Below are 27766 nucleotides of genomic sequence, written 5' to 3'. Positions count from 1 at the left end.
ATGTACAATTACATGGCCATAGAGTTGACACACGTGACAATGATCGGGTAACATGGCAATTAAGGCCTATGAACAATCTTGATATGATGGACCGGGCCCGTTGCCAGGAAGTCTTGTCCACCTGGAATGTAGGCAGCCTCGGTGAACGTCGCTCATCTTGCTGTATTCAGCTGTTGTATAACTAGGATCAACGCTGCTGCTGTGAACACTATCTGAGTTCTCACCAGTAACGTGTGTACACTGCTGATGCGAGGAATGAGGGTAGAAATCGGTATCGCCAGTTTCATTTTGTTACTTTTCCACTTATATAAATACATGCGTATCTTTATATATCAGACAGGAATTCTATTGAGAAGTTACAAATTACTCTTGAACTAACAACTAAACAAAAGTCTTATAGTTATTGCACGCGTTTGACACACTTATAAAGCACTCAACTCAGTAGAGGTGTACATGTATGTTTGTAAAAAAACGCTTTACGCAATATGGCGATTCACGCACATCAGACATATTGTTAAGGTTTTGTTCATTAAAAAAGTTATGATAGTTTTTATTTGTTAAAAAGAGATGTGGTGGATATGTGGTGGATTTCCGTGTAAGATCAAAATTATCTTACAACGAGTAATATGATTTTCTGTGATCATGAGTTCATCTAACTTCAGTAAAACTATAGTAGTTAAAATGACATGATATTTGACAGAAAAACATAATGATATCTATATTTGAACATTTGTACAAAGATTAATAGTTTAAAATGGTCATATATTCCTATATGCTCTACATTTTTAAGGGATTGAAAAAAGCAAAATCCCGACTTTCGTATTTGCGTTTTTACCAAGACATATTTGAATAGTTCCATCTCGTACTAAAGTTAATGGTACGGTTAGTGTTGCAATTCATAGTTTTAAGCATTTGGATGATTATTGACGATGAGAAATTATGAGGATTACGTATGACTATTGTTATTACTATTGTTGAATACTTTCAATGAAAAACAATCCGTCGTTCACAAATCAAATTCATTATTTAACTATTTGTTGTACATTTACGGTAGGCGTATACAATGCCGATATTTCTTGATGTTTCATTGTTCAGGGGTATATGACTGAATTTATATGTAGATTTACCGAGAGTATACATGTATCAACTCTATCTTTAACATTTCGAAACGAAACGGAACGTACAACTAGAGCTAAGTCGGTGAAAACCCAGCCAGGTCGAGTCCGTCGCCGAATAGAAATTGTGTTGATTTAAATGTATAATACATGATTGTATGAATATTGAACTCGTACTGTTTTTGACATTTTCCTTTGACTGGAACCAAATGTAACCGTGACCTTTGGCCCTAAATATGGGTTGATACACCGGCTTTTCATGATAAAACATAATTAAGTTGGTATTAATGTTCATTGTTTATGTGAATATTGTTCAGTGAACCTACAGGGTATCAAATTGCGTTTATAGCGTAATCCGAGAACCTGATTTTAACATGATTGAGTCCAACACGAGCAAATGGAGTTTATATTATGGTTATAACTTTCTCATCGCAACTGTATACCTCAATTAAATGCGTTGATAAGGTATAATGTGAGCAACCGGGCATAAGTTCATGTTTGACGATTGTTCTAAATTTATATACACTGGTAGGGTTTCCGATGAATATAATGTCGCGCATTCTTCTGGCAACGTGTTTGAGTACATCACACACAACATAGGTGATTACTATCCGGCGGCAATTACCTGATCTCGACACCTTTATGCATGAATGTATTATACGGTGAATACGACAAGAATATCAGTTCCGTGGGCGAGTCTTGTATCATCGGTCACTGTTGTGATTGGTTGCCTATATCCTATTATTTGATAAATCACTTCAACGGCTAAGTGATGAACAAGAGGCCTACAAATACTTTATCCAGGGAAATAATATTCGAGTCCTGCAACCATTGTTTTATTTAATATAATATAATGACTGCAGACCAACTTTATTCTAGCATACACTTGCCAGATAAAAAAGTGGTATCTATCCCCAATTTCTCCATAATATATTATATTCACATGCCTTTAAAGATGGGTTTGTTCAAAGCAGATATTCTTTTACAAAAAAATAAAAGTGTGCAGATTCCTCACGAACATCTTTTATATCGCTAATCGAAAAGAGTTGGGTGAAGTTTGTTCTAACTGACGACTAAAGTGAATTTTGCAACGATTTTCCTCGATGGTAAAAAATGCGAGAAAGGAAGGTTGCAAATTACATTGAATGGTTCTAATTTTAGTCTGACTATACATACTATAATGCAATCAACCTTTCATTCATCATTCGTGATGTTTATTATTTACAAAATTACGAAACATTGTAACATTAATCAGACACGTTATAACCAAATGCATATACATGTACCTCTACTGAAAATATTCACAGCAGAATAGGTTTTTAAGTGTTAATAGTGCTTAATTTGCAATCTGCATTAGGAAACGCGATGATTTTCACGATATACGGCGGTTCCAGATACAGATTAAGGACAAAGAGTCATTATCGTGCCAGTCCCAATCAATGCGACATTGTTAGCTTTTCTGTTCTCTGGAAGCCCTTCGTGGTCAGAGAATTTATGTCTGTTTGACAATCCCTGTTAAGCTGCATTTTGTTAAAGTAGTTTTGATTTTTAGTGAGGAATATTTATTACACAAAATGCTTTATATTGCACACCATGATAAAAAAAATCTGAATTACTTACGTTTATCCATTGAGAATTTCTATAAAAAAAGCTTTACATTAACCGGTTTTAATAGCATTGATATATATACAGTTGTCATTAATACAGTGGTGAATGTTTATTACTAAGACTAAGTATCCAGCGTTTGTTCGCACCGCCACAGAAACTTTGTTTGGTTATTTAATATATTTGTGATAGATAAACATCTTATGTATTTCCAGGTCTGATTTGAACTTAATAATATGTACATCTTCATATAACATGGGACTTAAAACTGGAAATGAGTTTCCATTAAGTCCATACCGCCGGCGGTGCAGATGTAAAAGCCTCTGTCGGCGGCTTATAGCGCTATCCCAGATAAGACCGACAGGAAAGGGCATCTGCTGTCTGCATCGATAAAACAACCAGAACTGCAATATAATATTTGTAACACTTATTTTTGTAGTTTTATTGCTTCCGGTAAGTGACTCCAAGATGATGAACAGGGTTAGAATAGATAACTTGGAAGTCAAACTTATGCACGATAGATTATCCATTCTACCTAGAGGTAAAACCATTTATTTGGTATGATTTACTGTTCAATCAAATACTATGTTCATTTTCTGCTAACATTCAATTTGATGCATTATACTGCTCAGTTTAAATCCTAGCCTAGAACAAAAGTGCTACTAGGATCTCGATGAAACGGTCACCTTAGCTTTGATATTAAAGTATATGTGTTTAGCAGAGCATACATATCTGGAGACGAAAAATGTCATACATATGTATATATCCTTTTCACCAACCCACGGATCCCCATTCGATCAATCTTCGTCAACCATACAGAATCTACAACGAATTATATTCATGCCCGCTCAAAAAAGGGCTTTAGGTTTGAACGCAAAATTGCTAAGCAACAGTGGTATATCGGAGAGAGGTTATTTCGGAATCACAGCAGTACAACTAACTGATGGGATGATCCTACTCACATCGGCGGGGGAAAAGTGCTTACAGTGAATATTCCCTCTTTTTATCTGCAATTAGATGTGAATAAAATCTTGTCAAGAGTGGCTAGATTAATAAGAATCAAAGTGGATGTTTTACTGTTGTTCTAAAGTGATTATCACTCGAGCATTAATTGTGAATGCACTTGAACATAACGTTTGCGATATCCCATTCATCAAGCTGTCCTTGAAAAAATGGCGTCATAAATAAGTTATGTTTAATCGTTTGATTCAAACAGATTATGTGAATGTATTTCGAACACAAAAAAATGCTTCATTTTTTGTACAAAACCAATGTTCCTACAAGTAGTCTATTATTTTAATTGCTTGTTTTGCTCGTTTAAAATATTTTGATGATACAAATACATGTTTTCATTGCTCTCTTATCGTCCGTTATCTGTCTTACAATCGATATCACACCGAGTGAAAAATAAAAAGAACGTGAAATGGAATGCCATTTATTTCATTCATACATTTCCAAGTCTTTAATTTCGCTGTGAATGTCGGTGTTTCATCAGAAGCATAACTATTTAGTGTTGATACACTAATATACATGCGTTTCGGATTTCGTTTGATGCTTATGATAAGAGTGATAAAATGTTCAAGATATTCCAGCCGATTCTGCTTCTATTGATGATGATGACTATTATTATGACTATTATGTTCATTTATATTAGCACAGCCATGATCGTGGTTAGCAATTTAAGTAATTGTTACTGCACCCACTACCCAAGTGATTGAGATTGTACACGATCGCGAAACGCGAGTTCCATAATTTCAATTATGAGGGTAGAAGATCAGTATATTCTGTACCATGTTGTCAGGGACAGCGTTTAATAACTATCGTGCATAGAAGTGATGTGAACAGTATTGAAAACAATCTCCAATTAGGATGACAACTAGCCGTACCTTTTAAAATTTTGATAACCCTGCTACTAAAATACGCTTGACGTTGGTCTTGTCACCTTCTTTATTTTCAGATGACTTTATCTAAACACATTAAATGTTTGCATATTTAATAACCTCACCCTTCATTACCTTTTTAATTTTGATATATATAAACTTGTCTCAAAGGCCTTTGACGAATGTTCAGTCAAGTTTGCTTTATCACATGAAATGATATCCCAATGGACGCCAGCATTATACGGGCTGTATTGCCTTCATTAAATTATTGCTAAGAAAGGAAAGGACATATATAAATCATGTTCGAAATGAGTGCTTTAGTGTTTTACTGTGTGGCAACGACAAAAAAACTGAGATGAGTTCTATTCATACATTTAATTGTTGGCGTTACGATTAAATTTTAAAAAAAAGGAAAAAAAAGCACAAACACAAACAAACATGTTATGGCAATTAAAGTTAAAACAATTTAACAGGATTGATTGATATGACAAGATGTGATTACCTAGACATACGTCAAATGTATACATATGATCTTTGGTGAAAAAAATGAGAAAACATTTTAAATTAGTAAATGATTGGCATGTGGAATTAATGGCCATTATATAATGACGAATTACTCCCATTAGTACAATGAATATATCGCATGACTGGTATATTTTGTGTTGTTCATTTTACAAGAAATTGTTTTATCATTATATTTTGCCAAAAACAATACTGCAGCGAATGACGAATGACGATGATGTTTTACTGTTGTTAGAATTGATTATCACTCCAGAATTAATTGTGAAATCACTTGGACATAAAATATGCGATATCCAATTCATCAATCCATCTTGAAGAAAGGCTATAGATTTCTAGAATAAAATGGCATCGTTAATATTTTATGTTAAATCGTTTGATTTAATCCGATTATTATGTAGTTCAAACACAATAATTTCTTCAATTTTGTTGTACAAAACCAATGCTCCTACAAGAGTCTATTGTGTTTCATGGCTTGTTTTGCTCGTTTAAACTGTTTTGATGATACAAACACATGTTTTCATTGCTCCGTTATCGTCCGTTATCTCTCTTATAATCGATATCACACCGAGTGAAAAATAAAAAGAACGTGAAATGGAATGCCATTTATTTCATTCATACATTTCCAAGTCTTTAATTTCGCTGTGAATGTCGGTGTTTCATCAGAAGCATAACTATTTAGTGTTAATACACTAATATACATGCGTTTCGGATTTCGTTTGATGCTTATGATAAGAGTGATAAAATGTTCAAGATATTCCAGCCGATTCTGCTTCTATTGATGATGATGACTATTATTATGACTATTATGTTCATTTATATTAGCACAGCCATGATCGTGGTTAGCAATTTAAGTAATTGTTACTGCACCCACTACCCGAGTGGTTGAGATTGTACACTAGCGCGAAACGCGAGTTCCATAATTTCAATTATGATAGTAGAAGATCAGTATATTCTGTACCATGTTGTCAGGGACAGCGTTCAATAACTATCGTGCATAGAAGTGATGTGAACAGTATTGAAAACGCTCTCCAATAAGGATGACAACCAGTCCGTACCTTTTACGAAGTTTTGATAACCCTGCTACTGAAATACTCTTGACATTGGCAGTTTCACCTTCTCTATTTTCAAATGACATATCTAAACATAGTGAAGGTTTGCATATTTAATCACCTCACCCTTCTTTACCTTTTTAATTGTGATACGTATAAACTTGTCTCAAAGGCCTTTGACCAATGTTCAGTCAAGTTTGCTTTATCACATGAAATGATATCCCAATGAACACCAACATTATACGGGCTGTTATGCCTTCATTAAATAAATGTCAGGAAAGGAAATTTCGGACATACATAAATCATGTCTGAAATGAGTGCTTTAATGTCTCACTGTATGGCAACGACAGAAAACCTGAGATGAGTCATTTCCATACATTTAATTGTTGGCGTTACGATTTATTTTTTATGGCAATTAAAGTTAAAACAATTTAAAAATATTGATTGATATGACAAGTGGTTACCTAGACACACGTCTCTTGTATACATATGATTTTTGGTGAAAACATAATATAACATAACATAACATAACATAACATAATTATGTTATGTTATGTTATGATTTTTGGTGAAAACATGAGAAAACAATCTAAATTAGTAATTGATTGGCATGTGGATTTAATAGCCTTTTTGCCATGACAAATTACTCCCATTAGTATAATAAAGCTATTGCATGACAGGTATATTTCGTGTTGTTCATTTAACAAGAAATTGCTTAATCATTCTTTCTTGCCAAATACGATACAGCAGCGAATGGCGGATATAATTTTCCTGAAACAGCAGAGTAATAAACATTCACAATGTTAACATAGAAGAACTATTATTTATTAGAAGTACATGCGTTCCGGTGTTGATAATTTCCCTGTTTGTTTAAACAACCTCTAATTTTCAGATCAAGCGTCACTGTATACACAGGGATTAAATATATGTGTATATGGGTATGATGTCCCGTATTATGCTGGGGCATTTTCTCTATTGTTGCCCCTGCTCATGGCCCGGGCCCGTTGTCAGGAACTCTTGTTCGCTTGATGATCTTTTCGTCTTGCTGTAATTCAGCTGCCGTATGTCTAGAGCATATTCTAGGAATATGCAAGTTACGAGAACTCATACAGTAGTAATGGACACTGCTTGTTAACTGCATTGATTCTGGTGTGTACCTGAGTTCGCACCAGTAACTACTGTACCCTGGTGTGGGATTTAGGCGGAGCAATCGGTATTGTCAGTTTCATTTTCTTACTTTTCCACTTATATAAATTCTTACTTATCTTTATATATCAGACAAGTATTCTATTGAGAAGGCAAAAAGTAGTCTCCATTATTGCACGCGTTTGAGACATAGCACTCAACTCAGCAGCTTTACATAGTTTGGAGATTCACGCACACCAAACATATTATTTTTGTTTGTTTAGTATATGTTGTTTTATTTGCTATAAACATTTTTATTGCTTATACGTTATATAAATTCAGTTATGCTCTGTATTAAACATGTTATGACAGCTGTAATTTGCTAACAGGAGTTAATCAGGGTATTTTGTGGATTTTGGTATAATATCAAATTTATTTCACCGAATTATAAGAAAGAAATAATATAGTTTTCCGTGATAACGATGTTCATCTGACATAAAAACATATTTTCATTTAATCAACACTAGTGTAAATGGCATACTGTTTCACCGAAAAGCATAAACAAAAATATTTCTATTGAAAAATCTTACAAAGATTAATAGTTTTAGCGGTTAATATTTGAGGGATTGAAAATACGAAAAAAATCGCACACTCGTATTAGCATTTCGAAAAAGAAATATTTGGATAGTTTTGTATTCCAGACAATTTCTCTTAGTTTAATTTGAATTGATAGAAACTTGACATTATGTATTTTGTTAAGAGAACATTAAGTCACAAAACCTGATAAAAGCCGTCGAGTGTGCGTTCATAGATGGAATTAAAGAAAATAGAAAATAAAGTGGGCATCATTATTAAGTGTGAAATCCATTTCAGTATTAAAATTGTATTTTAGCACTCCCTACCATAACTTAATATATCACTACTTTAACGCTACTGGGCTTGGCGCTGAAGCTTCCAGTTGCAAATGGCTTTTGTAATTACAAGCATACTTTCAATGGAAAACAATCCATCGTTAAGCTTTAACAAATTGTTGTACACTCGCAGTAGGCGTATACAATGGTGATATTTCTTTATGTTTTCTAGATCAAGGAATAATTACTATATTTATATGATAGATAGATATCTACCGACATTATACATGTATACACTTTTTTTAAACATTTAAACACAAAACTGAGAATAAAACCAGCGAAAAGCAGCCAGCAATGTCGTGTCCGTCACCGACCAGAAACAGTGTTGATTTAAATTTATACGTGAGTGCACGAATATGGAACTGATCTTTGCTTGGTATTGTTTTTTGACAGAAAATGTAATTGTTTGAAACATTATGGCTACACATAATAGGGGTGTCAGAGAAACGAATTATCTGTCCATTGTCCCCAAAATGTGACCGTTACCTTTGACCCTAAAATGTGTTGCATGATAAAATATATCAAAGTTGTTCTTCATGTTCCATGTTTATGTGAATATTGTGCAGTTAACCTAAGGGCCACACAACTGCGTTTATAGCGTTATTCAATAAACTTACTTAAGCATGTTCCGTCCAACCCACACGAACGGAGTTTATATAACGGTTCGAAACTCTATCTCAATAAAAAAAACAATGCGTTTATAAAGTAAGATTATGTTTGACAGTTGTTCTGAATTCATGTACACTGGTAGGGTTTCGATGAACATAATGTCGCGCATTCTTCTGGCAAAGTGTTGGAGTACAGCACTCACTACATAGGTGATTACTGTCCGGCGATATTAACCTGATCCCGACACCTTTATGCATGAATGTATTATACAGCGAGTACGGCAAGGAAATAGGCTTCCCTGGGCGAGTCGTGCATCATCGTTCACTTCCGTGACTGGTTGCCTATATCCTATTATTTGTAAACGAGCAGGCACACTAATGACTTAATAATGATCGAGCCCCGCAACACCAACCATGGTTTTTAACCAGGTTTTCAACGAAAACCGGGTTATTAGAGTGAGGTTGTCGTTTCGGGCGTCAAACATTGGTTTCTGTTCAATAACTTTAGTTAGAATTGATAAATATTGATGAAACTTGGTGTGTAGGTAGCTTATGGGAAGCTAGCTTGGGATTGCTTTTGAGGGGGGTGGGGCTAAGGTCAAGGTCACTTTTACTAAAACTAGAAAAATGGTTTCTGCCCAATAACTTTAGTAAGGATCGATAGATATTGACGAAACTTGGTGTGTAAGTTGCTTATGTGAAGAGCTAGCTTGGGACTGCTTTTGAGTGGGGAGGGGCTAAGGTCAAGGTCACTATAACTTAAAATAGAAAAAAGGTCAAGGTCACTGTTACTTAAAATAGAAAAATGGTTTCTGCCCAATAACTTTAGTAAGCATTGACAGATATTGATGAAACTTGGTGTGTAGGTAGCTTATGTGAAGATCTAGCTTGGGATTGCTTTTGAGGGGTGTGTGGCTAAGGTCAAGGTCGCCTGTTTCTGAAAATAGAAAAATTGTTTCTGCCCAATAACTTTAGTTAGGATTGATAGATATTGACGAAAGTTGGTGTGTTGGTAGTTTATGGGAAGAGCTAGCTTGGGATTGCTTTTGAGGGGGAGGGGCTAAGGTCAAGGTCACTGTTGCTTAAAATAGAAAAATGGTTTCTACCCAATATTTTTAGTTAGCATTGACCGATATTGATGAAACTTGGTGTGTAAGTTGCTTATGTGATGAGCTAGCTTGGGATTGCTTTTGAGTGGGGAGGGGCTAAGGTCAAGGTCACTATTACTTAAAATAGAAAAATGGTTAAGGTCACTGTTACTTAAAATAAAAAAAATGGTTTCTGCCCAATAACTTAAGTTAGCATTGACTGATATTGATGAAACTTGGTGTGTAGGTAGCTTATGTACAGAGCTAGTTTGGGATTGCTTTTGAGGGGGTGGGGCTAAGGTCAAGGTCGCCTTTTACTAAAAATAGAAAAATGGTTTCTGCCCAATAACATAAGTTAGCATTGATAGATATTGATGAAACTTAGTGTGTAGGTAGCTTATGTGAAGAGCTTGCTTGGAATTGCTTTTGAATGGGGAGGGGCTAAGGTCAAGGTCACTATTACTAAAAATAGAAAAATGGTTTCCGTCCAATAACTTTAGTTAGGATTGACAGATATTGATGTAACTTGGTGTGTAGGTAGCATGTGAAGAGCTAGCTTGGGATTGCTTTTGAGTGGGGAGAAGCTACGGTCAATGTAACTGTTACTTGAAATAGAAAAATGTTTTTTGCCAAATAACTTTTGATAGCATTGATAGATATTGATTAAACTTGGTGTGGGGGTAGCATGTGAAGAGCTAGCTTGGGATTGCTTTTGAGTGGGGAGAAGCTACGGTCAATGTCACTGTTACTTGAAATAGAAAAATGTTTTTTGCCAAATAACTTTTGATAGCATTGATAGATATTGATTAAACTTGGTGTGTGGATAGCTTATGTAAAGAGCTAGCTTGGGATTTCTTTTGAGGGGAGTGGGGCTAAGGTCAAGGTCACTGTTACTAAAAATTTAAAAATGGTGTCTGCCCAATAACTTAAGTTAGCATTGATAGATATTGATAAAAGCTGGTGTGTAGGTAGCTTATGTACAACGCTAACTTAGGATTGCTTTTGAGGGGGGTGGATCTAAGGTCAAGGTCACTGTTACTAAAAATAGAAAATTGGTTTCTGCCCAATAACTTTAGTAAGGATTGATAGATATTGACGAAAGTTTATGTGTAGGTACTAGTAGCTTATGTGAAGAGCAAGCTTAGAATTTCTTTTGAGGGGGGTGGGGTCAAGGTCACTGTTACTAAAAATTTAAAAATGATGTCTGCCCAATAACTTAAGTTAGCATTGATAGATATTGATGAAACTTAGAGCGAAGGTAGCTTATGTGAAGAGCTAGCTTGGGATGTGGGGTCAAGGTCACTGTTCCTAAAAATAGAAAAATGTTTTTCTGCCCAACAACTTAGTTGGAATTGATGGATAGTGATGAATCTTAGTGTGAATATAGCTTATATGAAGCTGCGGATTGAACTTGCTCATACAACAAATTAATTGGCAATAATTTCTGATTGCCCATAACAAAAACCTGGTTTCGTCGCATTGCGGCGCTTCTAGTATTTATAGTGGAATATTGACTGCATACCAACTTTATACTAGCATACACTTGACAGGTAACTTAATAGTACCCATCATCGATCTCTTCTCAACTGCACAAGGGATTGTTCAAACTATTTTTTGAGAAAACGCTCTTTGTGATAACAAAAATACATTCGAAGATGGGTGTGTTCAATGCAGATATCCTAAGACCAAAAACAATAGTGTGCAGGTACATCACAAACATCTTTTATATCGCCAAGAGTTTAGTGATGTTTTTGTTTCTATTACTGACGATGGAAGTGAATTTCACAGCGAAATGGATGGAAAAAATCCGATAAAAAAGTTGCGAATAACATTGATGGGCAATAATTTGGTAGGCGTTCCTTGAACTGTAGGATGTTCTTTCTGCAACTGTTGAAAATGGGGAAGTACGCGGGAGTCATTAAATTGTGGATTTCATAGGAAAAATATAGTTATCTGTTTCGGTGTCTAGATTTGAGTTGCTTAAAACATGTTTCAGAATATAGGTTTAAAATGATTAAAGTTGAGTGGCTCAAGATAATATTCAAGAAGCTTCCAACTGAACCTGTCCTTACTCATCCTGTTATGCAAGTGTTATGTTATCCGAGACAAGTCTGAATATTTGAAACTAGAACGGATGAAAGTTGAATACATTATTCGCAGGAATGCCTTTCGAGATTGACATTTTGGAAGTTCCCATTGTGACGCAGTGCTTTCTGTTTTGTGTTGGAAAAGTGTTCATATCATGTCATATCACAGAAGATGATAGAGTGATCATATCATATCACAGAAGATGATAGAGTGATGCCTGATTTTGTATAAACAATCAACGTCCTGAGTAAAAGTGTTGCTTAAGAGAATCACCTTCTACTAGTGGAAGTGCAACATTTAGATGTCCATTTTACGTGTAAGCATTTCACCTGTAGATTTGTAAATATGATAAAAACCATCTGCTGGACTTTTCGTTAACTATTTGTAGACCTATCTGGTATTGATGATTAATGTTATTATACAACCGAGTAGCGGGTATTGTAAGACAGACATACAGACAGACAGGCAAACAAACAGAGGTGTGTACTGCAAAACAATTACCATGGCAATTACATCAGCTTAGTACTACTTCATTCTTTAAAAATACGCACTATTTATTATACAATCAACCTTTCTTTCATTCATTGTGATGTTTAATACATTTACAAAATTATGAAACATTGTAGAAGTCAGACGCCGTTTGAACAAAAAGCACCATGCATATACTTCTACTGAAAATATTCAAAGCCAAACAGGCGCATAATATGCACGCCGCATTAGGAAACACGATAATTTGCACGACCTATGGCATTTCCAGATACAGATTAAGGACAAGGAATTATTATCGCGCCAGTTCCAATCAGTGCGATATTGTTAGCTTTCCTGTTCTCTGGAAGCCCTTCGTTGTCGGGGATTTGATGTTTGTTTGACAATCCTTGTAAAAATGTTCCAGCATTTTTTCTTAGTCATAAATAAATATTGTGCAAAATACTATCAATTACATGCCACAAAGTAAACGTTTTTGTAATACGCTCTTTTTGTACTTTACATTTATCAGTTTCATTAACATTGATACATTGTTGCTATTTATACTCATTAAATAGTGCATAGAAAATGACAAGCAAATATTAGCATTGAACATTTTAAGTGGTGTATATTTATCAGCAAGTACCCAGCAAGTGTTTGCAAACACCGGCACAGAAACTTTATTTGGTTATTTAATATAATTATTGTAGGTACAAAAATTGATACTCTTTATTTATGTCGGGTTTGTGTTGATCTAAATATGTACGTCTTCATTATAACAAGGGATCTAAAACTGGAAATGAGTTTCCATGGATTCCATTTCGCCGGCGACGCAGACGTAAAAGCCTCCATCGGCGGCTTACAGCGCTATCCCAGATAAGACCGACCGGAATGAGCAGGAATAAAACAACCAGAATTGCAATTTCATATTTCAACACGGTTTCTCTGTAGTTATATTGTTTCCAGATAATGGCTCTAACATAGTGATCTTGGTTTAAAACGGTGACTTGTAAGAAAAACGGTCCCTTGAAACTGTAAATAATCCCTTTCACCAACATGTTAACCAAATTATTCGGCACGATGCGCTGGTTGAATAAAACTATAATTTACTGGTGTTTTTTTATACAAATAACGTAACCAATTTTGTGTCGATAGTTTTCCTGCATGTACGTTGGTTTAACCTAAACAAAGAAAAACGACTAGTTTGCAATAAAGTACTCGTAAAATCAACTTCGCAATATATCATCACTGATAAAACACTTAAAAGAGCCCGTGGCTTACAGATATTAATTTTAATATTTCGTATGTGACGTTCGTAATGAACGTTATTGAATAAACATTTACCAAATCATATATCAAAAAGGTTTATATATTTATAGGATAGGTGTATTGCTTACTTCGGTTATTGCTTTGCTTTGGTTGATCTTGAATAGTTTACGATTACCAGAGCATACATAGTTGGACATTAGTCAGACTGAGGAGAGTATCTAATATATGTAAATACTTTATTTCATCAGCCCACTGATTCCTATCAGATTAATCTTCGTCGTCAATACTGATTTAGGTTCCGGTTTGTGAAACGAATAATAATCATGTACTTATTGTATAACTCACAATTTCGCCCTATTCAATAAAGCGTGGCAAACAGAAATCTTTTATTTTTTCGCTCTAGGTTACAAAAAGCAACTAGCTAATAGCGAACAAACCGCAGTTTTTTCTCAGTGACTATGGTCTATCGGAGAGGGGTTATTTCGGATTTACCGCTTGATACTTGATGGTATGATCCTCCTTATATCGGGGAGAAAATGTACTTAATGTGAAATAAACTGCTTGTATATCTGTACTAAGATGTGATAAAAATGCTCTTATGAGTGGCTGGGATTAATAAGATACTAATTTGATGTATCACAGTGGTTTGACATTGATACACACCGGTTGTGTAGGAGTGTTATTTTCCGATGAGCCAATGTCGCGCCTTCCTATGGAGCGTTTTTTTCGGTACAGCACTCAGTAAATAGGTGATTAGCGGAAAGCTATTATAGTGTTTGGGTTCTGGCGATGTTATGATATTCCAGTGGATTTTATGAATACACATTGTATGTGAAGGAGAGTTACTGTGATCTGTGAAACATCTATATTTGTGATAATAAATATTCATTCTATTAGTTTTAATGGCTGTTTTTAGTATTGAATTGATGTAAAAATAATTTTTTGAGAAGCCGTATTAAGTATAAGTTTAAAGAAAATGGAAGTTAAAATTAAAAAAAGAACATATTGAAGAAATTTAATCAAAAGTGGCTTTTATGATTTTGTTGAGAAATGTTATACCAATGTGAATTATTTGCGAAGGAAATAAAGTGTATGCTATAACGGAAGTGGATGTTTTACCACTACTATAAAATTAAAAGTGGATGTACTATTTCAGTGTATTTCTTATTTCTGCTCGCCGTATAATTCCTTAGATAAACAATATCGTAACTTCTTAAGGGTGTGTTGACAATAAAAAAGCCAGAAATATAAAGGGCGAAAGTTGTGTATTTCACTGTGAATTGCTTACTGGTGGTATAAGGGCCGCGAGGGACGATGGCGGCGGGCACCGGAAGTGAGCGGCCTAGATGGCCCCTTGTGGCCGGACTCTTCGTGATCCTAGTCGCTTTTCGACGTGCAGGTGAGGACTATTGATAACTAATATTAGCAAACACAGATCTAATTTGAATTTTAAGAAAACGAACAATGTGTGTACACCAAAAATATTAAAATAAGCAAGAAAATGATCTAACCAATATATGCATATTAATAAATCTGATGAAAAGAAGCGGGTATTTAAAATGTCAAAATTGCGAAATTCGCACTAAGTTGAAAATCTTCACAAAGATGATTATTGAATACAGCCCCAATACATTTCGACATTTAAGTGATCTTCTTGTTATGATTCTAGTTATGATGTGACTGGCTACAATATAAGCAGTTTGTTTGTTGATGAGTCACTGTGCAACACACCAGAATTTGTATATTAATCACATTGAAATCTTCGAAAATATGTTTCTTTAATTATTATACGTTTTACAGCATACATGTCCATAACGAGACGCAATTATGCCCAGTTCACATTGTTGTAGTTATATAATGTTCTTATGTGTTTAGCTGAAAGTGAAATGTTTATTGTATGCACTTGAACAACAATGCTTTGTGCAATCAATGTAATGCTTGTGCACCAGAGTTCAAGGTAACGGTATTTTAAATATTTCAAGTGTATCACTTTTTGCTTATTTTAATTGAAACCACCGATTTGCATGCAAATGTAGTTCAACCGTCTTTACTTTTTAGAATTGTGTACCAGGTACGTTTTGGTTTATTATTTTCCCTGGTATAAATTCATTATGTTTTATTGTCGGTTTTTCTCGCGTAAAACAAATTAATGATTCAAACACATGTTTTGATTGCTCTGTTATCTGCCATTATCACACGGAGTACCTCGATTACAAACACACATTTAGCAGGACACAGCGAAAAAGACACTGACATATTATAGATAAATTCTTATCTTACCAAAACCCATTGATGTTAATACGCAACTGAAAGATTTAATACTTTTTCCTCTCTTAGTTTAATGATTTCAAGCGTAAACATTCAAACAAGTCAATTTTTATGTGAACTTATTTATATTAGAACAGTTTGATCTCAATTAATGCTTTGACTTATTTTCGGTACTCAGATTCCTAAACATGTGTGTAATATAGCTTACATTTACGATCGTGTCTCACTGATCCATTGTATAGACCGATCTTTATTTCATGACATGTGAGTCTCAATTTGGATAACACCTATAATCGTTTACCTTTCATAAATTGTAACTTGTAAGTGTTCGTGTTTAAGTAGTTGTAGTGGTTGTGGTGGTTTTGATAATAGTAGTGTAGTAACTTACCATAACATGTTGTGTCCTTTATTACATTGAACCAGTCGAACCTTTCAAGATTTTGATAATCCTGCTACTCGAATGCTCTTGACTTTTGGGATTACAAATTGTCTGTTTTCGTATTTTTAAACAAAATATAGTTGAGGTTTGCAAATTTAATCACCTCACCCCTCATTGCCATTTTATAATAATGAGTTTCCACGTGTTATTGTATCTTTTTGATGTATATGACATTGCCTTAAAGGACCCAGCACGAATAGTCAATGAACTGTGCTTTACGACATGAAATGAACGCAAGCTTTAGAAATTTTAAATACGGGTTATTTGTTTCTTCAATAAATAAATGCCAGGACTGGAAACGAGACCTAAAGTTCAATAACATTTTAAGGATGACGACGTTAATTTCCGTGCCGAGCCCCATTGTTCTCTCGCTCGTACATTTAACTGTTGGTATAGCGAAAGTTTATGAATGGAAAACTATAAACAATTAATATCTGCTTTGACAAAACAATGATAATTAGATTGATTAATTGGATAATACGTTTAGTCATAGACATGTGTTTAAGATGATATGTAATGTTTTTACACAGCTGAACAATGGTTCAAATGTTGGATAAAGCATTTAATTGATAATTACTCATCAATCAAAGTATTACAATCAAGGTATAAAATAATACGTATGGAATTGTAAGTGTTACAATAAGTTATATAAGCATTACATATTATATTGTTTTTGTGAATGTAATACCGCAGCGCTAAATGTAAACACATGCAGTGGAGTGATGAAATATCCCACTCGCTTTCACGGAAAAAACTATATCTATACACACACGCGCCTTGTTACATTTGTAATTGCTTATAAATCAACACTAGTCAAAAACTTTCCAAAAAGGCTGACAGCGGAGTTGACGATGAGAACAATGATTGGGAAACAAGTCTCTCAATGCCTACAAACACCCTTGAATAGGAAGTGCGAACACAATCACCTCGCTTTCAGAGTGCAGCAATTGCTCCTTTGTAGCACTATTCAAGCCATATCCCTGTGCCGGCAGCTCTGGTCCGCCTCGTATGTGGGCGGCCTCGGCAAACCTCTCACGTTTGTGTATTGTGCAATCTAGCATACCAACCTGCCATTGCTGTGAGCTTTTGAAAAAGGAAGAACTAATTACAGCAGTTATGGCGGTTCATTGCCTCAACGTGCTAAACTATTTGGTCGCCGTATTTTTGTTTTGTGTATCTGCGAGTTCGCCAGCAGAACTCTGGAGCTGGAATGCGTGGGTGTAGCCACTATTGCCAGTGTCACAGGTTTGGAAAATGATTGAGACGAACACAATACTTTTGATTTATAACTGAAATAAATCATAATCTGTCATTTCGTATGTTTGTCATACACCAATATATAACATACTGAATTGAAAACAAAATAAATCAAAACAAGAGTAAAGGTACTAAAACACAGCAATTATATTTTTGAATCGGGTGTAATACCCTATCTGTTTTAAAATACACGCCCTTTTGCCAGAACTAACCTGTAATTACCAACGGCAAAGAGGATGTTGTACTTCTAAGGTTCGAGACAGAAAACACACACCGAAAGTTGACAATTTACCGCTAGCTTAGCTTAAGAGATGGACTCATTTGCATTTCCCTACCACTAGCGGTTAAGTAAAAAATAAACAAAAATAAAAATCCGATCTATCAATAGTATAATAAACACATGCGTTTTACACGGACTGAACTACTTGGGAAACTTTTCAACTGAGCCCCTGCTATTTCATTTAATTGATGAAAGTCATTAAGTCAAATGTGTTTCAGTTTTAACATTTTAACCACTCCGTCAAGCTGATTATAATAGGGTAAAGGCTGTTCTTATGGTGAATACGTCCAAATGTGCTACGTAAGTGTATTTTAAATGGTAATTTTCGTTGGAATTACATAAAATGGAAGAAACAGAAAGAAAGGGGAAAAAGCGGATGGAGGGAAGGAGGGACAGGTCAGGTTACTGGTAGAATTGGGTTTGCTCCGATTTATAAGGAAATTAAAACCGTTTATAAACTCAGTTGAATATCATTTTAGTGGTCTGGTATATGGCTCCTTTGGATACGAACAGTACTTCTTGAAGGAACAAAGCTGATAACTTGTTGAATATGTGAAATATTCTGTCATTATGTATTGGGCAGATGAAAAGGATTACTATTAGTGAAGGTATCCTCAATTTCTCCACATTGGCTAATATTTTTCGAGGGCAAAATATACACAACACATTCAGCCTTACATGACTGACATTCGATTTGCGATCACTCTCATAGAGACTAAGTAACTGATCTTAATTATTGTTAAAGTTACTTGGATTAAGGCAAAGTTTGAGAAGGATGGACTTTTTCTGGTAGTGCATTCCATATGTAAATGGCAGGAAGGAGCTCGAAAACAGATGTGACTTACATAAACTGTCACGCATTTTAGACGCATTTTGAAGAATGTAGACCTGTGTATGAAGGTTGTGTCACACACACGAGGAAGAGTAAGTGTAATGTGGTGTAAGATAATTTAACAATTTTTTGAGGAAATTTAATAATGACTAAGGGAGGGAACTCTTTCTTATTGCTGAATGTTTTAATAATGTAAGTTTATGTTTATGTAAACTCAATCAACAATGACATCGAAAAGCGATTGCCGTTGTGCAACATTTTCGTTGTTGAGATTATTTTCGGGAAAGAGTGGTCATTATTTTGTTGCTGTTTTCCATTGTTTTAGATTTTGGTCACTTTTTTCAAATACTTGAATATTTATAAAGCAGGCGCTGAAAACTGCATTTTTCATCAAGGTGAAAGCGCAATAGACCAGATGATATATTGTGTCAATTATTTTAGAATCATACTTCAAATCAATTGACATTTCATAGGCTTCATTGATAGTTGTGTTTAGAAAATAAAAAATATTTTTGTGTCGAGAAGTTTTCAAGAATAGATAGCCAAAAAGTAAGTGACTTAATATGCCTTCTGCATTCTGTTCACAGAACATTTTTTCGTAAGCTGTGCTCGGATTGCTTTTAGCTTTAAAGATCTATGACCGTACTGCTATGAATATATTGCAGCGGACATGTTTTCTCTTAATATACTGTAAATATTTACAATACTCTTTGCCACTGGATAGAACAATACTGAAATACCTCACTTTCGTATTTGCATTTCGAACAAGAAATATTTGAACAGTTCTTTATTCCAGACAATTTCCCTGAAATTTATTTAAACGAAGTCAATTGGCATAATGTGTTTTGTAAAAAGAATCTTAATTCACAAAACCAGACGAAATGAAGACAAGCTAAAAGCAGACGATTGCGCGTTTATGGAGAGGACTTTAGAAACTTGAGTGGTTTTCAATCGTCTGAACCATTATTTAGTGTGAAATTCTTCTTTAATTTCCTGTTGTCTTACTCGTTACTATCATATAATATCACCATGAAGTCTGTAGTTTAAAACAAACAATTCGAAAACGAATCCCATTCTGGTCGTTTACAAGTGTAAGGTGAGCTTTCGAATACTCAATGATAACAACATCACTCTCCCAATAATTTATATGTAAAACATGTTATCTTTTACTTAAACATAAAAAAAATAATATTGAAGAACAAACTCGCAACATTCCTAAGGAGCACCAAGGGACCGAACACAGGAGCTCACCACATTATCATGTTTCATTTACGTTCAGCATTAAAGGGACTATACACCAGATTGGCACCAAAAAAGTTTTTATCTGTAACGAATCTCAGGACAATTATTTAATAAATGTTTCACTCTTTGATATCATAATTGTAAAAAATATACCAAAATATAAAAAAAAAATAAGTCGGAGAGCGGGTTCGAACCGGTGCGCAAAATTGCAGTCCAGTGTTGTATCCACTGTGCTACGAAGGCTTACCCTAAACCGATTGAATTTTTAAGCTATATAGCTAACGTGGTAATATCACGTGATAACACCGACTAGCCAATCACGCATAAGAATAAATTCTACTAGGTATATATACCTAGTTACCTTTTTTAATGGAAAAATACGAAAAAAAACTGCGAAAAATAAATTAATTGTAAACTATGTGGTATTTCAGTTGGTTAGTTTCAATGCATTGTACACATCGATACCAAGTTTATTTCAGTTTTCGACAATTTTCTTTGTTTTTTTGCTATTTCATCACACGGTATATAGCCAACAAACATACAATTTGAGTGATAAACGACTTCTAACTAAATAATGCATTTATGGGAACAAGTATTACTGATAACAAGATTGTAGCCGTGTATTTAATGGTTGAAAACGCACAAATAATGACTGGTGGGTCCTAGACGATTTACAGTGATCAGCTATCCTCCCATTAGGTAGAAATACCGTGTTTTCTTCACCTTTCTTTTAAACTAAACAAGGTATCCCTCATAAGAACCATTGTTTTCGATATTTATTCATCCTTTTCGGTGAATTAAAACAGTTTTATTAATTGTGGTACATTTTACTTGGGAGTAAAGGTGTATCTTTACGGCACAGCACTTAGGTATTACTGGTATGTCCTTTGCTGTGCTCATTGTGCATGACAATGTGCTAAGGGGGACGCAGAACGATGACAAGCTTGTGTTCTTGGCTACTGCAATTGTCCCTATATTTACATTTGTCCAGTTTGATATTTGTTAGTGGCATCGCTGATAAATGAATACTGCATTTAAGAATAATTCTCTAAAATGTATTTAATTTCTGAATTTGCTCTTAAATAGTCTTTGATAATTTAGTTCCATTTCAATCAAGTAATAAAGGTATATCAAATCAAACCTATCATTAAACAGAATGCGCGAAAACTCAATTTTACGTTAATGTGTGACTGTAGAAATAATATGCACACAATGGTATCCTAGGTATATGTTCTTGTGGCTGATTGTTTACGGTCATTTCACGATTGCTCTAGCCCACACCGCACCAGTGGCTGATTGTTTACGGTCATTTCACGATTGCTCTAGCCCACACCGCACCAGTTTGTCATTCTTTTCACCTAATACAGGATTTGTTCTTTGATAATTTAATATCGTCGGCGATTCCGAACAGTGATTTAATCTAATTTGTTTTGATCATTTTGTTATATTTTCTAAAATGAAATGTGAAAATACTCGCATGCGGATATAGTTATTTGTTTTAATTAAATATTTTCGAGACATTTGTTTTATCTGCATATTAAACATGTATTTATATGTCAGAAGTTATATCCAATTCCAAACATGTCCATTTGTAGCAAAACTATAAGAGGACGTGTACTAGGGAGAAAACAAAAGGCTTACGCCGGGTTAACATGCTCACTGAATTTATGAGCACTTCGTTGATGGAATGTCTGTTATAGATCTTCTAATTGAACAAACCGGTTCAATTTGTTTCTCTGACACAGAAAATCTATCTTATATTGCAAGATTATGTTTACGGGAATGAGCGTCGAAAACACCTATCGACCTCCTGGCTCGTACAAAAACTCTGGCGGTACAAAGGATTAGTACAAATCATTCGTAATGTATATCACCTGAAGTTTCCTTCAAACTGTGTTTTGCTTTTCCCATATTGCATTAAAATTCTTAGGAGAAATTGAGTGAATCTCATATTATATGAAAGTATTTGCCTCCATATTTATCTTGAAAAGGTAATAATGATTGTGCTAAGACACATCTTTCCAGTGCTGGTGATTTGTATGCTGGTTAAACTGTTTTGGTTCCTGTAATAGATTGTTTATGCTTTCATAAATTGATCGGAATTAATGAGGAGTAAAGGAGTGATCCGTATTCACATTCAGCAAGATGGAAAAGCTAAGCATCTAAAGACCGTTATTATCTGCGGTGTTTGCCAAGATGCTGTCCGCAACAATACACCCGTGCCAAAATAACTGGAGCTGCGCCCGGGGGACGCATCTGGTAATAAAGGTGATTGAAGAGAACATCTTAGTATTTTTATTTTGAAAACATTATGTGCATCTTTTAACAATTGAAATAAATGTTTTGATTTGAAATCCATATTATCAAGTGTTTTATCTTAAAGTAGATATGTGAAATTGGAAGCAGAGGATTTGCAAGAAACTATGACTAGAACAAAATTAATGTAATGAGAGTAATTGCTACAATAACGAGTGGGAAACGTGTGCACGTAGTTTAATATATACCTCACTAAAGAGTGGGGAACGTGTACACCGGGTTAACCTAACTAAAGAGTGGTGAACGTGAACACGGAGGATACCTCGCTAAACAGTGGGGGACGTGTACACGGAGGAAATCTCGCTAAAGAGTGGGGAACGTGTACACGGAGGAAAACTCGCTTAACAGTGGGGGACGTGTACACAGAGTATACCTCACTAAAGAATAGGGAACGTGTACACGCATATACCTCACTAAAGAGTGGGATACGTGTACACAGAGTATACCTCACTGAAGAATAGGGAACGTGTACACGCATATACCTCACTCAAGATTGGGATACGCGTACACAGAGTATACCTCACTGAAGAATAGGGAACGTGTACGCGCATAATACCTCACTAAAGATTGGGATACGCGTACACAGAGTATACCTCACTGAAGAATAGGGAACGTGTACACGCATATACCTCACTAAAGAGTGGGATACGTGTACACAGAGTATACCTCACTGAAGAATAGGGAACGTGTACACGCATAATACCTCACTCAAGAGTGGGAAACGTGAACACAAAGTATACCTCACTGAAGAATAGGGAACGTGTACACGCATATACCTCACTCAAGAGTGGGAAAGGTGAACACAAAGTATACCTCACTAAAGAATTGGGAACGTGTACACGCATATACCTCACTAAAGAGTGGGATACGTGTACACAGAGTATACCTCACTGAAGAATAGGGAACGTGTACACGCATAATACCTCACTCAAGAGTGGGAAACGTGAACACAAAGTATACCTCACTAAAGAATTGGGAACGTGTACACGAAATATGTCCCATTAAAGAGTGGGGGCGTGTACTCAGAGTATACCCCTAAAGGGCAGTGTCCTTGGAAGCGATATTAATAACACAATAGAAACTACAGCGACAAGTCAATACAACATATGTGGAAACACACTGTTAAAGCCTAACAGACGGTCGAGAGACACGCAACGTCACAAACTAAATACACGTCAAACTATCTTTTTAAACCAATGTTGGGGTAAGCGTCTTGAAACTGTCTCCAGCGGTATGAACACACCAGCTTAACTATTGACGTTTACTGTGGGTGGTTGGAATGTCCTTCGTATTATTAAGTCATTACAAATTGGAATTTGTTTTACATGAAAGATCAATTTCAAAGAATTTCCTATATATATTTTTTTCAATAATAATGACAATTTTCACGAGGTTTTCATTTTATAATCGCGTATCAGTTTTTATTACATAAGCCATTATGGCAGGTATACCATATGGAGTAAGATTAAAAGTTCGATGGCATGTAAATGAAAATATTAATTTCGCTAAACTTATATAAAGGTTGTGCATTGCAGTTTTTGTTCATGTTCTCATATAACTACAAATTGGCCAATGATATTCTATTGAGTTGATATGGAGTAATTTCTGTATATAGAGCAATGAGAGTGTAGGATCTCTAAAACAACAATTGTGTGTACCATTCTCGACTTCAGACCCAAACCTATCACATGTCAATAGTCCTACACAGTGCAGACAAATAAGACTTTATTCTTTTTAACCATAATCTATAGTATCCTCACTGCACTCATGGAAAGAGAACATTGGGTTTTAACAAGTAATGAGAGAGGCACTTCAACGCCGTCGCCCATATAGCGATAAGATGTGTCACATACTGTATCACAATGAAGGTTAAATATTTACATTTCACACAAATATGATCGCTGTTAAAACGTTTTGTAAACAAGTCAATAAAGGTGTCACTTTTCTCACATTATTTAGTTAGAAATATGAGAAAGCCAACAGTATTTCAATTAAAAATTTGATTAATCTTTTTTAATGTACAAATACTTTATATGAATTTTAAAAAGCTTATAGCAAATAGATTTCTTTCGAAATGAGTTTACTGACAAACACTTAATAAAATTTAAAAGAGACCACTTCAAAATGCTTGTTTCTTGTATTAAGCACTCTACTGGGCGTGTTTACCGGGCGCTGTCGATAATGCTGTGTACGTCTTGTTAGTATTCGGTGAGTAACCAACATGGTATCTGTCACTTAAGTGTTTGTCCGCTTAGTATACATCTCAGTTCTAGTACACGAATAAATCAAAATGCCTGACTCATTCATGAACACATTAAAACGTTTAAGCCGGTGCAAGTGGGGGCTGAGCTCAATAGTGCTGCACTGATCATGACTGTCAATAAATAGTTGCTATCCAACAGGGACTGCCTATCCATTCTATTGATGTAGTTATCCATCCCCCTTCCAGGATGTACTTCCCTTATCTTGATTGAACACGAAATGGTTAACACATACCATTAGCAATAAACACTAAAGTGTCGCAGTTATTCGAGTCGATGCAGTAATGAGACATTTCTGCTGCTGAATGTGTCGGTAGTTTCTATTTAAAGTGTAGTGATTCCAAATATGAAACAACGTCAAATGAATCCAGTGTTTAATAATTCTTTTCGGAGATTACAAACTATGTGCCCTGATTGTAGCATTAATGAATCAATAATTATATATGCTAGAGAGCTAGACCAAAATACATTGGAGAATGAAGAGACAAGTCTGATAATGATTATAAGTAATGCTACAAAGCTACGCAGTCTTCGTTATGTCGAGGCAAATAGCTTTACCTTCTACTTAGTAAAAGGCTAATGGCATAATAGACATAACAACTGGTAAATGTGTTCCGCGTTAAGCAGTTGATGGTCAGTACAAATGCAATAACCACTCTGCCCATCTACTATGTACTCGTTATATGCAATATCATTCGGGTCTACCACGAATCCACCAGGGCCTTGATCAGATCAACTTACTGTACTTAGTCAATATGAAATAATTTATATACGGCATGCCTATTCCTGCTATTTCAAGAGAAAGGACATTTGCTTTCCTTTACACATTGTTAGTTGTGCCGTGATGCAAAATCAGCATCTTTAGTTACTCATGATAGAGTTTTTGAAGCGCAAGAATGTCACTGATCGTCGTTCGTCGATATACCACATATTCCTGAAAAAGTTCAGCCCCAACACCACCAATTGACATAACCATTCACAGCAATGCTCCCTACATAAACATCCAGCAAGAAAACATTTCTAAGCGCGGCACAAATCTGGTTGCCAAACAAAGCAACGGAAGAAAGAACACGTCAAATCGTCTGGTGCAAAGCCCGTTATTTTCATTTGGTTTGCAGCAGTGTTTGGAGGTCTACAACCGATTTTTCTGTGGGGCATATGTTTAAGAAAAACTTTTGTAGGAAATAATCTTCTTCCAGTGGTTTCCATATCGTGTTACGCTCTTGCCTTCTCCTAGATAACTTGACTAATCACAGCTTTCTTTGAATTGAGAAAAGACATCCTTCAAAATAACATTTTCAAAACCAAACGCAGGAGAAATTGATGATAGTTTACTATAATAACCATGACATACAAAAACCAATGGTATATCGATAGCTAATCACAGGGCCTCTTGATCGATACGGGCGCCTCCCTGAATCACAGCCTCCCAATAGTGCGAGGCCCGATAGCACTTCACTACGATCATACAGAACAAGAGTCTTCTCAGTAACTACAGCGCGTCTCGCCACTGCCGCGGGACCGGGTGTAAAAACGATTTGCGACGCCGACAAATAAACTATATGCGGTGTTATTTGCGGCAATAGGGTTATTTTATGTTTTAGGATATAATTGTCGGTGAAACTTTGGATAAACTTGTGTTAGGAACTGACCGGTAATCCAGCGGGAGGAATTATTAACGTCTGAAAACCAATGTAAATGTGTGAGCATTTCTATTTTAAGGTCTACATCGTTTACACTTCGGTATTTCATATAGTTTGACGGTGTCAGTGGCGTTACATTTGTGAAATTTGTTTAATTTGCACTTGTTTTTCATGTTATGGTTTCTTTTTAATACAAGTTCGAAACTAGTCTGATACAGTGTGTTTACGACAATACATTGCTTGTATGGATTACAAGGAATAAATTAAAAAAATCAAACTTTCTTACCAGGTTGTTTTTGTGAGCAAATTCCAATTTATTGACAAAAAATAAACACGATCAACAATAGTCAGTATTACAACTGCGGTTAGAAATTAAAGAGCTGGTGGACTAGTGTGTAGGTTATGACAAACTTGTTAGCACGGATGGATTGAACGATGGTGCAATAATGGAGTTTGGCAAGGTACCGGATTTACTAAGGCACGTAATCTTGATGCTGGTGCTGGCGACTGTCGGAGCAACTGAAGGTAACATGATCGCTGAGTTTGTTTTTGTTTCACTTTTCATACAACAGTGGTAATATTTCCAAACGGTCATTGTAATTATACCCGAAATGTACATTCCCTGTGAATATAAACCGTTGTGACTATAATTAAAAAGTACGACATGCTGTTTAACGTCCGATTGATGTCCTTAGAAAATTCGGCTCAAAATCTTGCAAGGTATTTCGTGGCTTATGCGTCCTATTTAATTTAACATTACATTTTTCAGGAATTGTAGTTAAAGCGCCGGTTTTGCATAACTGTTGGAAGTTTTTTGATTAAACAAAAATGGTGCTTTGTATTTTACTTTCACATTTGCAAATTAATGGTGTACTCTTCAAATATTTATACCTTATTATTACAAATCGAAATCACAAAACTGCTTACAAATCCTTATTTTTAATCGTTTTTTATTGTTTTTTTTCCTATTATAATAACCGATAAAGTTAAGCAAGAATCGTTTTTCATGCAGGTGTTAAATGTCGTCTTTTGCGAGAAGGCGGGTTTACACACAGGGCAGTCAAGTTTTTAACAAAATGAATAATTCTAGCATTAATAACCACCCTGACTCACCATCGAAGCTAACAGCATCGGCGATGCGTCAGGCCTCCGCTTTGATTCCTGATGCTGGTATAAAATCAGTGAACTGCATCCGGACTTTGTCTCGAATTGCATGTACTCTGATTCAGAAATTGATTTTTGTATTAATAATACGACAGTTTGTCTATCGAGGTCTGACTACAGATGTCCGTTAACATGATTTGAATGCAACACTTATTGAGCAAACATTGTTGGACATGGCAGAGAACGCCTGAAGAATGTGAAAGTAGATGCTTATACTGTTAAGTATGTTAAGACTTAGGATACCACATGTAGAACCAATAAAGGAACATACTTCCCTATGTTTTTTTACTCTTAGTTGAGTAAAACATGTCAAGAGGAGATCCTTTATACAAATTGTTT

The 27766-nt window shown here is 35.3% G+C and overlaps 1 protein-coding gene across 4 annotated transcripts in view; it reads left to right on the top strand.

The window, feature by feature from the left end:
* Window positions 1-27766, top strand: part of LOC128226564 (zwei Ig domain protein zig-8-like) — a 108780-nt gene that overhangs the window by 50601 nt on the left and 30413 nt on the right. Inside the window, exon 1 of one of the 4 annotated variants that reach the window (XM_052936503.1) lies at window positions 14258-15124. The exons of 2 other annotated variants lie outside the window; for them this stretch is intronic. In XM_052936503.1, the coding sequence (XP_052792463.1) occupies window positions 15040-15124 (85 nt within the window). In that variant the 5' untranslated portion in view covers window positions 14258-15039. Of the gene's footprint in view, window positions 1-14257; window positions 15125-26124; window positions 26789-27766 lie in introns of those variants that run through there. One more of the 4 variants, XM_052936507.1, reaches the window with a different exon arrangement.

The sequence above is a fragment of the Mya arenaria genome, chromosome 3 (genome assembly GCF_026914265.1).
Source record: "Mya arenaria isolate MELC-2E11 chromosome 3, ASM2691426v1".
Taxonomy (NCBI): domain Eukaryota; kingdom Metazoa; phylum Mollusca; class Bivalvia; order Myida; family Myidae; genus Mya; species Mya arenaria.
The sequence above is the reverse complement of the archived record's forward strand: the minus strand, read 5'-3'. Positions and strand labels throughout refer to the sequence as shown.